Consider the following 13,047-nt stretch of genomic DNA (forward strand, 5'->3'; position numbering starts at 1 on the left):
TATTATGTACTTACTTTATTAATCTGAAAATATGAAGACACTAAATTTAATTTAAACTCCAATTTTTAAGTTGAACTACTTGGAAAATATTTTGCCTCCTGTGATGAAATAATGGTGTGTTTGAGCAGTCAGAGCTCAGCTTGGATGATCTAAGCTCCAGAATTTTTATGTCCTATCCCTTTTTGTGAGACATTACTTTTTATGGTATCCATTTCCTTATGTAGGACCTACTGGGTTTTATTCTGCTAGATGTTTTTGTGCTCAGAAGCATTATACAAACATGGCTTAGTGTTTGCTATATGCGACTCCTTCAGAGTTGATCATTGAGTTTCATGATACTTTTCTTTGCTATTGCCGAAGTCCTGTTTTGCACTGGCACAGGTTGCCCAGAGAAACTGCAGATGCCCCAGCCCAGGAAGTCCTCAAGGCCAGGTTGGATGGGCCTTTGAGCAACCTGTTCTACTGGAAGGTGTTGCTCCCCATGGCAGGGGGATTGAAACTGTTATAGGCACCAAGGCGTTGGCTAGATAAATCAACGTTTATTTTATTTTATAAGGAAAAAAGGTTAATAGCATTTATTAAAAAAAAAGGTAGTGATTTTATTAAGTGATTGCAGCGTCCAGCTCTGTAGGCCTTAGCCTCAGTGATTACAGCTCTTTGTGAAGGCAAGGAGAGGAGCAACACAGTGCTTGCAGGATAGCAGAGCACCGGGTGACCCAGGAGACCAGCTCCCAAAGGTTCACATCTGGCTCTCGTCCAGGGCTCTGCTTATATTCACTTTTTCTGGCGTAGGCCACGCCCCCTTTGCGCAGGCGCAGTTTCCATGTGTTACATAACAGTTTCGCAATCGCTTCTCGTTTGCGCAGGCTCAGTTCTGTGCGTTGTAACAGTTGCAGTCCTCAACCAGGTCCGGCCGTGTTTCGCAATACCTTTTGCCTCATGGTGCCCAGGAGTGGGGGGGGTTTCCATGTGGCTGTACAGTCGGGGGTACTTGGCAAGGGACAAACTGCAGGCTTTGGCATGATGTCCTGTTCGGTCGTACACAGCAGGAAGGGTTGCAATGCTGTACGTTCAGACGGGGGTCGGCTCGTGCCGAGCCGGCGCCCGCTGGCATGCTTGGTCGCAGGCTCCCCACGCTGGTTCAGCTTTTAGCATGGGCGGCGGGACTTCCCCGGTGGGGCTGCTTTGTCCGGCAGCGTGGCTAGCTGGAGAAACTCCCCAGGGCGGCGGCTATCTCTGCTGGTCCACCTCCACTGCGCTCCTGCCTTGGCATGGGGTAGCTGGGGCCAGGTGTGGGGGCTGCACAGCCTTCCTTTGGGGGGGGGCTGGCGGGGAGCTTGGCAGGGCTTGCGCTGTGGGTGACCGTGGTACTGGGACTTTTGGGGGTGCTCTGTGGGACCTGGTTTCCAGCGACACGGCTGGCAGGCACCTTGGCAGAACATGGAGACAGCCAGGGCCTTCCAGCACGGCTGGCGTGAGGGTCGGGACCGACCGGGGCCGTAGGGGAAAAGAGAAAAACTGGTGGCTCTGAGTTTTGGGTGTTTTGGGAGTGAAACCGGGCATGTATGGCCAGGAAAGGCTTGTACCGGGAAAGATGGAGAGGCTGAGAGGAAGTGGGGGTTTTTCCCGGGTGCTGGCTTAGGAGGGGAACGGGACGAACCGGGGGGGTTTGCAGGGCACGGGTCTTCCCCGGAGATTCAGTGGGGGGGGTTTTGGCTAGCAGGGTCCCGGTGTGACAATGTGGCTGAGGAGAAGAAGGGAATTCTTAGGGCTAGAAACGGTAAAAAAAAAGGCAGGGAGGTATTTTTCTTAGCAGGGCGAAACTGTTTGGGGCTAGAAAAACCTGTAGGGGAAGGAGGGGGGAAGGCACCGGGCTGAGAGGTATCGAAACTGGGGAATCTTTCCTTTTCTCTACAGTGAGTACCCTACATTCCTTGTTAAGCACCGAGCCATTCTCCGATAAGGCATTGTTCTTTCTGCCGGGAAGCTGTCTTTCTGGTTTTTACAATCCTCCAAGTTTTCAGGCATATTTAATTTTACATTTAAAATTAAAATTAAAAATACTATTTGATTTGGTTTCTAGCAAATTAATTAATTCATCTATTACAGAAACTAGATGGTCTTTAAGGTACTTTCTAATCCAAAACAATCCTAGAATTCTTTGACTAAAGGCAGTGAAAATGACATCAAGGGCTCAGGTGTGGCCATCAGCATGCCCTGTCCTGCCTACCCATCTGGCAGCTGCTACCCTAGATGCCCAAGATGCTTTCTGTGCTTGAGTTCATGCCATCCTTAACAGACTGGGAACAGTCTCATGTACTGTGTCTTCTGCAAATCCTTCTAGTTCCTCTCTGGTTGTTCCATTTTCTCTGGCTGTCAGGTTTTATTGCTTTCTATCACAGTCAGAGACATCCTGCAGCAGCAACCTCAGCAGATCGTTCCAAATGCTCACCTTCGCTTGCTGTCTGTAGCAGTCCATCCATCTGTGAACTGCTGTGAAAGGGCTTGCCTGGCCAAAGTAGCTGTCTAGAGAGCAACTTAAAAGCCTGGCTCCCATCCTGAACTAAACAGGCAGTTCAATTGGCCTCAAAACCTCTCAGAAACTTCTCTGTTGAGGGATATTTGTTTCCAAATATCATTGTTATTAAGGTTCCCCTTTGGCACTTTTAGAGGGCTTGAAATATCTTAAAGAGAACTGTTGACCTGATAATTGCTTTTGCTGTAGAAATGTTAGAGTAAATGATCTTTAAAGCACTTTGAAAGCAAACATTGCAGTTACTAAAACAGCATAAAAACACTACAGAAAGCAGTGTATATTAAAAAAGGTTTTGTCAGCTAGTTAATTTGTCTTAGGTGGCATTATTTCAGCATCTGGCTGAGTGTTGACATACAGTGCCAAAACAATCAAGAAGGGGATTTAGAAGGAAGGACAATTTGTTAGAATCTTATTAAAGGCAAAAGATTCACAGATGTGTTTTTCTAAGAGAAATCTATGACAAAGGCAGTTTTCTTGCTTGCAGATCCTCTGCAAACAGCTCAGAGATTTTACCCATTCATTTTTTTGACTGGGGCTGAGCACAATCTTTACAAGCATAGCTGAGATGCAGCTGCTGAGTTCTTAGATAAATGGGTGAGTAAACTACATGTTAGTAAACAAAGGGTTCCATCAAGAAAGATTTACTCTTTCATGCTACCCAGATAGCTTCCATTCTTAAATCTTCGTAAGCCTTTGGTGACTATATCAAGGTCCTCATATATTCTGACATAAGGGGAGACTATTTACAAGAACATACAATGACAGGACGGGGGGCATGGCTTGAAACTGAAAGACTGTAGGTTTAGATATTAGGAAGAAATTCTCTACTGTGAGAGTGGTGAGGCACTGGAACAGGTTGCTCAGAGAAGTTGTGGATGCCCCATCCCTGGAAGTGTTTAAGGCCAGGTTGTATGGTCTGAGTAACCTGGTCTAGTGGAAGTTGTTCTTGCCCATGGCAGAAGGGTTGCAACTAGATGATATTTAAGGTTTCTTCCAGCCCAAGCCATTCTATGATTCTATAAGGCACTTACCTCTGTTGTCAGTTAGAACACGGTCATGCAAGAACCCTCTGCATTGAATAGACATAAGTGGGAGCATCCAGAAAGGGTCTCAGACCACCTGGAGCAAGTATTTGGTGCTCTTTATTATTCAAAAAGACCAGCTGAACTGGTTGTTTGGATTCCCTTTATAGTTAAAAGGGAGAAAAATAGGTGCTACTGGAGCACACTCACCTGCTGTACTTTAGATGTTTACTTTAAGAGGAAATGCAACACACTTTTGTAAATGACTTTTCCTCCTCTTTGTCTCTGGAGGGAGTCTGGAGTACTAGTCAGTGCAGATGTCCAAAGAGAGGTGACATTGATTTCATTTTCTGTAATAGGTGAGCTTTCTGCTGACTTCTTGCAGGAGACAGAGAGCTGCTCATTAGCTAGACATAACCTATTTGCTCTTGGGAATTTGAGCATTTTAATTGACACAAGATACTGGTTTCTTGTTCTTTATTCCATAATAAATGCACACCTACAGCAAATTTGAGATTTGATTAAGCAAAATTATGGGATCCTCCAAAGAAAGGAGGATTTGATCATATAAGCAAGTGTCTGCATAGAGCAGAAGGAAAGAATTTCAGGTTGGCATTTTTTCCTACATTTTTAGAATTCAGAACTTTATGAAATTTTATGCATTTAGTTACAGAGCAGTTACAAATAATCAAAATAGCTTGATCTGCTCGTGTGTTATAGTTTGAGCTGGCAAAATGCCAACTGCCTGGTACCCAGTCAAAAAGTCCACTCCCAGAGCAGGAGAGTGAGGGAAAACAGCAGAAACGAGGCTTTAAACACAGTGAGGTTTTTATATTTATACAGAGAAGAGGAGAGCTTAACACAGAATATGAAATAGCACATAGTGACAGGAAACAACAACAGGCTCACCGAGGTCGCCCCAGCTAACAGGTGAAACTCCAAACCAACCAAACCCCCTCCCCAGAGGAAACCTCCCAGCAAGAGGGAAAGAGGAATTAACAGGAATGTGCTAACGTCCCCGGCTAAGCAGACGTGCTGACCGGCAGGAGGGCCTGATATCAGCAGTCAGGGAGCGGGAACCGTCCTGGTCAGAAGCATGGACCGAAGAGCCCAGAGACTCCTCCCACCTTGCTTGTTATACTCCCCGACACTTCCTGATGATGTCATATGATATGAAATACCTCTATGGCTGCTTAAGTCAGATGATACCTGTCCCCTTTAATCTGTGTCACAACCTTTGAGGCCTGCTAAAAACTGAGGCCTAAATGGGGACCTATGCTGACTAAAGCCAAAACTACTACAACATGCATAAAAAATCATGTTGGTTCTTTTTTTAAGGATAAATTCATTGAGAAAGTCATATCCGTGCAACAGACAAAGAAACCAGCTTCACTGAATTCATTATTTTGTATCAGCCTATTTGCTGGGCTGCAGTTTTACCTTATATAGTGTTCTTTCTTTGTTTCATATAACTACTTTAATCCTTTCTGGATGCATTCCAAGTTTCAACTTCTTTTCCTACTTCTGCCCACACCAAGACCCTGAATCACCTTGTCCGTGAGCTGCTTTTTGCTGATGATGCCGCCCTCGTTGCTCACACAGAAGCAGCTCTGCAGCGCTTAACATCCTGCTTTGCAGAGGCTGCTGAGCTTTTTGGGCTGGAAGTCAGCCTGAGGAAGACGGAAGTTCTCTACCAACCTTGCACCTCAAGAAGTCTTCCATCATCCTCACATCACCATAGGCAATTCAGAGTTTAAGTCAGTCCAGCAGTTCACCTATTTGGGAAGTATCATTTCCTCAGACGGTAAGATTGACAAAGAGATAGACAACAGGCTGGCAAAGGCATACAAAGCCTTCGGAAAACTCCATAAAAGAGTCTGGTCCAATAAACACCTGAAGAAAAGTACAAAGATCAGTGTCTACAGAGCCATTGTACTGTCTACTCTTTTATATGGGTCTGAATCATGGGTCATGTACCGCCACCACCTGCGGCTTCTCGAACGTTTCCATCAGCGCTGCCTTCGTTCAATCCTAAACATCCACTGGTCTGATTACGTGACCAATGTGTCTGTTCTTGAACAGGCAGGGGTCAGCAGTATCGAGGCCATGCTGATGAGAACGCAGCTACGCTGGGCAGGGCACGTCTCCAGGATGGAGGATCACCGCCTTCCGAAGATTGTGCTCTATGGTGAACTCGCCACCAGCTGCCGCAAGAGAGGAGCCCCGAAGAAAAGATACAAGGACTCCCTGAAACAACACCTCAGCCTTGGCCATATTGACTGCCACCAATGGTCCACTCTGGCCTCCAATCGGGACTCATGGAGACACACCATTCACGACGCTGCTGCTTCCTTTGAGAATGCATGGAGAGTCAGTCTGGAGGAGAAAAGACAACACAGAAAGAACCGTTCCTTGCCAATGTCACCTAGGGAAACGTTCCACTGTGCCTTTTGTGACCGGACCTGTCTATCCCGTATCGGCCTTTTTAGCCACCAGCACGCTTGCAGCAAGCGTGGGTAGTGCCCTTCTCAAATCTTCGTTCGCGAAGCCTAGCCATGATGAACTGATTTCACGTGACAGTTTTTCATTGTAGCTGTGTCAAGAAAAAAAATCTTCAGCTATTTAATTTATCTTGACTTTGTTTAAAAATAATTGTGCTTTCTTATTAATTAACTGGTTATCTTTTACATCCATTTATGGCTTTCATATTTCCAAATCCCTGTATATCCCCTAGCATCACACTCTTTTGTATGATTTCTTTTCCAACATGTTGATTTGATTATAAAAGTTCACATTCTCTAAAATACTGGACTCTCATGTGAAGCTGCTAATTAGAATTTCTGCACAACTTCTTGGAAGTAGGAATTGTAGTTTTTATTTTTGAAAGTATGTAATTTGGATTCTACAGTCCAGCTAATTCTGAAATATTTTTTCTTCATCTTGGAAAATAAGCTGTACTTAAGGTTAATAGATTAGAATTTTCCAAATACTTCAGACTGCAAGCCCAGGATGCTCTTATAATTAACAGCAAAGAAGGTACAATTATTTAGGATACTAAATCATGCAATTAAGAGGTTTCCAACCAAGACACTTTTATATTCAGGATATTTTTTCATAAGTGGCAATTATTGGTTATTTTAGATGAAACCATATGCTATTTCCAAGACCTTGATAACTATATGTTATTATTATTTATACAACATCATGAACAGAAGTCCTGGTAAAATTCTGTTTTGGCAACTGGATCCTGGCACAGGTCCATGGTAGATAAAGTATCCGCAGCTTTTCTGTTGCCAAATTTCAGTCACTCCCAAATTTGTCTTAATCTTTATTTGCCTATGCATTCAAGAGGAGGAAGGGAGCAAAGGGACACATATTATGGCCTTGAAGATCACCTTAGAAATCAGGAAAAAGCATGGAAGTGTTTTTTTAATAAGCCCATCATTCACTGAGAAACTACCCCTCCACATTTTCTGGTTTCTTTTGATTTATTAAATACTGTCTTATGTTCTATGGGACTCTTTTCTGTGAACCTTCTTTTGATGGTGTCCTCACTCAACATACTATTGTCCTCAGTCCTCAGGGTCCACAATTTCTCTCTTAGAAATTTTTCTCTTAGAAAAAAGAAAGGGGTGTAGTGTTCCCACTCTTTCATTCTTTTATTTGATTGAAAAATGGCCATCCATTCCTATAGCTGCAAGGTCCATTATTCTGTTATTTCAGTGTTCATCCTGGCACTATATTCCTGCCAATCCCAGTAAAACGAAGGTGAAAACAAAGTTCTTAATGGCTGGCTACAAATCTCCCTGAGCCAACTTGGACAATGCTGCTTCACTGAGCAAGCAAGAGCTCCATATATTTATGCTCTCTTTTTTTTTTTTTTTTTTTTTTTTTAAAGAAAAAGGGGATCCAGAATTAGCAATATGTTGAAGTGATGAAGCTACAGCTTCTCCCTCCATACTGACATGTCAGGTAAAGACTGATTTGTTAAAAGCAACACCAGTTCTGTGCAAGGAAGCAAGCTGCTGTACTGCATTTCATCTTTATCAGCTAGAAGAGCACTTCAGCTGCTGGGAATTTACTTTGGCACAAAACCAGATCTAGCCCATCTTATGAGCAAGAACATGTACACATTCTTGCGTACATCTCCACATCCTCAATGGACTAGCAGTCTTGTATCTATCTATCTATCTATCTATCTATCTATCTATCTATCTATCTATCTATCTGTTTTCCTATACATTCTTAAGGAAAACAACAGCTTTTGTGCCTTTGTGTGTGTGTCTGTGAAAATTGACATGGTTTCAATAACTGCTTTAATTTTATCAAGTATTTAGGCAGTCTTGCTTTTTATTTTGGAGTTTTGACATTAAAAAAAGAAAAGAGAAACTGCAATACTGGACTTCTAATCTTTTATATGATGGGCACTGTGCTCTATTTGATGGTAGAATTTAAGCCCCAGTTCTGCAAAGCTCTTAACCATTTGCTTGCTACTGAATATGTGACTAATCTTGCTGATGTCAGTGCAATAATAACCTCTCAACTCTGCTTTTTATAAAGCTTCCTGTTCCTTTTAAAATGAGTGTTTTATATTAATGTGAGGCAGAAGTCATTTTGCAATTTAAACTGCAACTAAATTACCCAATTATTGATAACCAACAATCTTTCTTTAGGGTGCAGTAGACTAAATAAAAGGTCATACATATGGTAAAATGAGAACACTAAAGTAAAAACATTAACTCCAAAATATTTTTCTTCTTGTGTAATACATGATTGAAAAAGGGGTGCCATTGTTTCATTTTGACATGTGGCTATGCAGTTTAGGCATTCATTGCAATGTGTACCTTTGAGACAGTTTATCTCTGGCCTTATATTTAACTATACTTGCAAAGAAAAGTACAGTTAAATCCTATACCCTCAGACACCTGCCCGACTACAGGATCTTCTTCAGCACAACAGCTTGAAATTCTATTCTACTCAGCATCATCCAAGCACAGATCAAGCTATTCTGTGCAAGGTCTCCCGTTGCTCTAGGCACAGCGTGGAAGTAATGGCCAGGTTTATTGCAGTGTTATTATTGCTCTAAGGTCAGGCTCCTGGCTCTTTCATCCATTCTCCTGCTCTCCCATTCTTTCATTTGTTCATCTTGACCCAACTCACACTTGTGAATGACATTGCATTTGTTAGATCAAGAGGCTGCCTGCCTGCCGTGTCTATGAGCAGTAAGTAGGGCAGTGGTCCTTTGGGGAAATGAAGCGTGGTATGGAGAAATAAATGTTATTCTCTTCAGCCAAGAGTGAATGTGTGTGTTGTATCTGTTGAACACATCTCTGTCACTGATTTAACAGTTCTTTCTTCTTAATATGTATCATGCACACTCTCTCCGTCTCCCACTGCCAAGGCACAAAAGTTGAAATTACACCATGCAAAAGGTCAAATTTACTTCATTTTATCCTGCTTAGTTTACAGCTTTGGGCAGTGCTACTGGGTAAATCTTAAACTCTTTTAAAAGTGGTATTTTAACATTTATTTTCTCTACCTGGAAGTGTCACGGTGAGGAGAAATATTTCCTTTTTCAAGATGCAACTACAATCCTTTAGTAGTTTTAGGAATACTTCACTTTTTAAAAAGACCTATCAGATGGAGTCCATCTTATCACAAGAAATGCTGTAGCACATCTTATACTGGTATAAACATGATCATTTTCAAACTGATCCAGTGGGTTTAAACATCTGGTCTATGCTTCAGTCTCGTTTGAAATTCTCAACAGAAGCTACAAATGGTGTGTGTACACAGGCAAAGCAATAGATGGCCCAGAGACATGTCCCTCTAAGGACTGCTCTGTGATTGGGCAAGTACCAGCATCAGTGACAATGCCAGGCACTTGGCAGATCTCCAGTGTTTCTAATGCTCTTCTCTTGAGGAGGTCAAACTCTCTGTGTGGTCTTCTTTCTTTAAGGAAGCCAAGAATGGTACTGATCTACAGAGCATAACCAGATGATAAAACCAAGTAAATCTCTCTCTCTGCTCCAGCACATTAAGGAGAGAGGCTGCTGAGGTCAAGCCAAGGCCACACAGCTCCTCAAGTCTTCTTGGTCATAGCAGGATCTTTGCTTCACTAGATTTTTTTTAAATACAAATTTGTGAGGATTATGAAGAACAAATGAAAAAAAATACTATGCTTCCTGCTGTGGTGTCAGCCTGAGATCTTCAAAGGGGCCAGGAGCATAAGTTTTGTCTCCCACTAATATCTCCTTACAAAGCTTTCCTGACAATATCCTGCAGAGAGTAGATGGCCATGCTGTCTGCCTTGAGGCATGCTAGTGCCTTGAACATATTAACATGAACAGACATCTTGTGTTTCTTCTGCCTAAGGCAGGATTAGCTGAGTTGATAATTGCCTGAACCTGAAGCCTGGCCCTCAGGGATGCCATTGGGACAGAATGTGGACATGTTTCCTATTTCTAGATGGAAATGCTGTTGAAACATTCTGTCCTCTGAAGGAAAGAATGGTTTCTGATGCTTTTTCCCGAGTCTGAGAAGGAAGTGTTGTGTTGCTGCATGTGCCTTACTGAGAGCACTTGTTGCTCACAGAAGGGTGGTACCACCCAAGGTATCCACAATACAGGGAGACTGGAGTTGTAAGAAGTCCCAAGCACTTAACATCAGAACAAGCAATGATGCAGCCCAAGTGAAAATTGCTTTTGAAGTGGGCTGAAATCCTGAGGGATAGCTGTAGCCATCTCCACAGTTTTGGAGATCTCTGTAGAGACTTTCTTCCTGCTGCAGCCACTGTTTTTCTGCTTGCCTCCACTACTGCAGGCACAGTCATGCCTGGAAGGTATGCAATCACTTTACAGTCCACCGTGGGATTCCCCAGCATCATTCACTGGTGATGAGTTTGACTGTATAAAGATACTGAGGCCATTAAATGGTTTCAAAGCCATATTGTGACACTGTTACACACATTAGACAGAATATCAGTAAAGTTTTCATCAATGACAAGTGACCATGGTGGGGATAGGGAAATGTCTGTTATTTTTAATTCTGGACTCTGTGATTCCAATCCCACAGCAGCCACCAGACAGCTGATCCCCCAAGGGTACACTCCTTTGTGGGTGGTCAGGATCAGTGCCCATGCGAGTGGGTCCCCACACTGTGCCCCAGGCTGTTGTCACTCAGCAGTTTGCAGCCACATCCCGTCCCAAGCGCCATCACTGCAATGGCAGAGCTCGAGTTATGCCCCATCTTCCCTGCCTGCGACAGGCACACAAGTGGGCAGAAACCTAGAGGAGTGTTTTCCTGGGTGGGCAGGAGGGAGGGCTGGCACTGATCCATGTTACTCTGTTTCCCTTGCAGGGACATGCCACATTGGCTGGGCCTACTACTGCACAGGCGGGGGCGCGGCGGCTGCCATGCTGGTGTGCACGTGGCTGGCCTGCTTCTCGGGCAAGAAGCAGAAGCAGTACCCGTACTGAGCCGGCCCCACGTGTGGGTGCTGCCGATGTCTTCTGGACAACGACGATGAACAAGGAATATTGAAGTGCTTCCCCTCTGGAGCGGGCCTCGAGTGGCTGCAGTATGGCAGGGTGGTGAAGGGTAATGCAAAATGGGGACAGGCTCTCTCACTCCAGCCTGCTCGTGGTGTGCTCCACAAAAACACAAGCAAGGAAAACTCTGCTTTGGCAAATGGTGAAATTCTGCATGCACCAATTAGTTACCAGGTTGGTGAGGGGGCAAGCGGTACCCCGAAGGTGGGATAGCAAATGGCAGCCCCAAAAGCACACACACACACGCACAGATCTTGATCATGGCACAAAATGAGTAGAGAAGAAACATTTTTTTGGTGCAGTTCTTCTTTCTTTCTTTTTTTTTTCTTTTTTTTTTTTTTACTTCTCTCTGGTGGTTTAAAACGCAGTGTTGCAACACTTTTTAATCTATATATTAAACTTAATAAAAGGACCAATAAGCCACTTTATCAGTATTTTGTATAATCTCTACACATTTTTCTTGCCTAAACATTTAGCCACTGCTTATTCAGCCCTATATAACTTTTATTAAGCCTCTGTGTTTTCAGCATTATTACAAAATGCAACATAATTACTTGGCATATGTAGCCTTCCTATAGTACTTTTAAGAAATGCAGTTAATGGACAGTTCTCTGTCCACTGGAAATCCCACTTACGGTACTGTAGAGCTCTGTTGGTTATGTACAACTAACAGGAAACTTCTTCCAGGTATAGATTTTTGTTGCTGTTATGTTTAGCTCATTGATGTCGTATTGTGCTATACCATGTTTATTATTTCAATATTCATTTTTGTAAAAAATATATATAATATGTGCTATTTTATGTTTGTATTTGAAAAATCTCTGTAAATAAATTTTTCCTTGATCAATACTTGCAATGTGTGGTCATGTCAGCAGATGTAACAGTTCCTTCCCAGATCCCCACTAGAAAAAATTCTGACTTTTATAACCATGCTGTATCCTTTTACTCTGTAAAACACATACATTTAAGGTTCAGTTAAACTGCCTGAGGATAGATATCTCTTGCCACTGGAGGCATTCTGGCATATCCCACATTTAACCTGCTGCTGTCAGGTGTCCTGAAGGACTTCAGTGACACCCTCCCCATTTTGTCCTGTCTGCTGCAGACTCAGCATTTCACAGACCACTACATTATCCCTGTTTAGGCGACTGAAATAAATTCATAGCATCAACAATGATTAAATACCTACCAGGTGGTATTCTCTGCACATGACGCTGGCACTGTACATATGAAACTTGAAAAAAACAATCTTTTGTTTTCTTTAAGTAAAACAATGTGAATTTAGAGCATGGGAACTTTGTAAGGGTTTTCAATCATGACATTATCTAATATTATTTAATTTCAAATTTATTTTTCTGCTCTTGTTTTCCCAGTGTGAAATTTCTGTCACATACTTTTAAGTCACCACCAATGTTCTAGTTGCAGTTCTGCTGGCTAGTAACACTTGTAGCTGAACAAATCTGATGTCATGCAGTTGCTTTGTACATTTACACTGGGCAGCTTTTTGGAGCTATGTGGAAGTAGCAATGTCAGCTTACAGCAATCAATTCTGATATCACTCAACTGAATTTTATCGAGTTTCATTATAGGTTAAGCACTATTTATTTGCTTTATGGTGCTGTGCAGTGAAAACTAAATTGTACTTTACTGCTCCTGGATTAGGCCATAATAGCCCTATCTCATCTGACTGCACTTCTGCTGAGAAGCACACCAGCTATGCCATGGGGACTTGCCACTTGCCTCCCTGCACGCTCTTCCAATGGCATCAGCAGCAGAGGGACATGGAGTTCTTCCCTCTTGATTCCAGGTTTCAAGGCTCATCTCTTCTCATGGGCACTCAGGACCATACCTAAACCTACTGTGGTAGGTCAGCACCAGTCCATGTATCCCATAGTAAGTATCAATATGCTTGTTCTGGTTGTGGATTGCTGCTTTATTA

The 13,047-nt window shown here is 42.9% G+C and overlaps 1 protein-coding gene across 3 annotated transcripts in view; it reads left to right on the forward strand.

Annotated features, from left to right (window-relative positions):
- LHFPL6 (LHFPL tetraspan subfamily member 6) overlaps window positions 1-11,949 on the forward strand; it is a 150,320-nt gene extending 138,371 nt beyond the window's left edge. For all 3 annotated transcript variants that reach the window (XM_071571033.1, XM_071571014.1, XM_071571024.1), the window contains one exon: window positions 10,918-11,949. In XM_071571033.1, coding sequence (XP_071427134.1) covers window positions 10,918-11,036 — 119 coding nt within the window. In that variant the 3' untranslated portion in view covers window positions 11,037-11,949. The remainder of the gene's footprint in view (window positions 1-10,917) is intronic.
- Window positions 11,950-13,047: the final 1,098 nt, after the last annotated feature.

This window comes from Pithys albifrons, chromosome 1 (genome assembly GCF_047495875.1).
Source record: "Pithys albifrons albifrons isolate INPA30051 chromosome 1, PitAlb_v1, whole genome shotgun sequence".
NCBI lineage: Eukaryota > Metazoa > Chordata > Aves > Passeriformes > Thamnophilidae > Pithys > Pithys albifrons.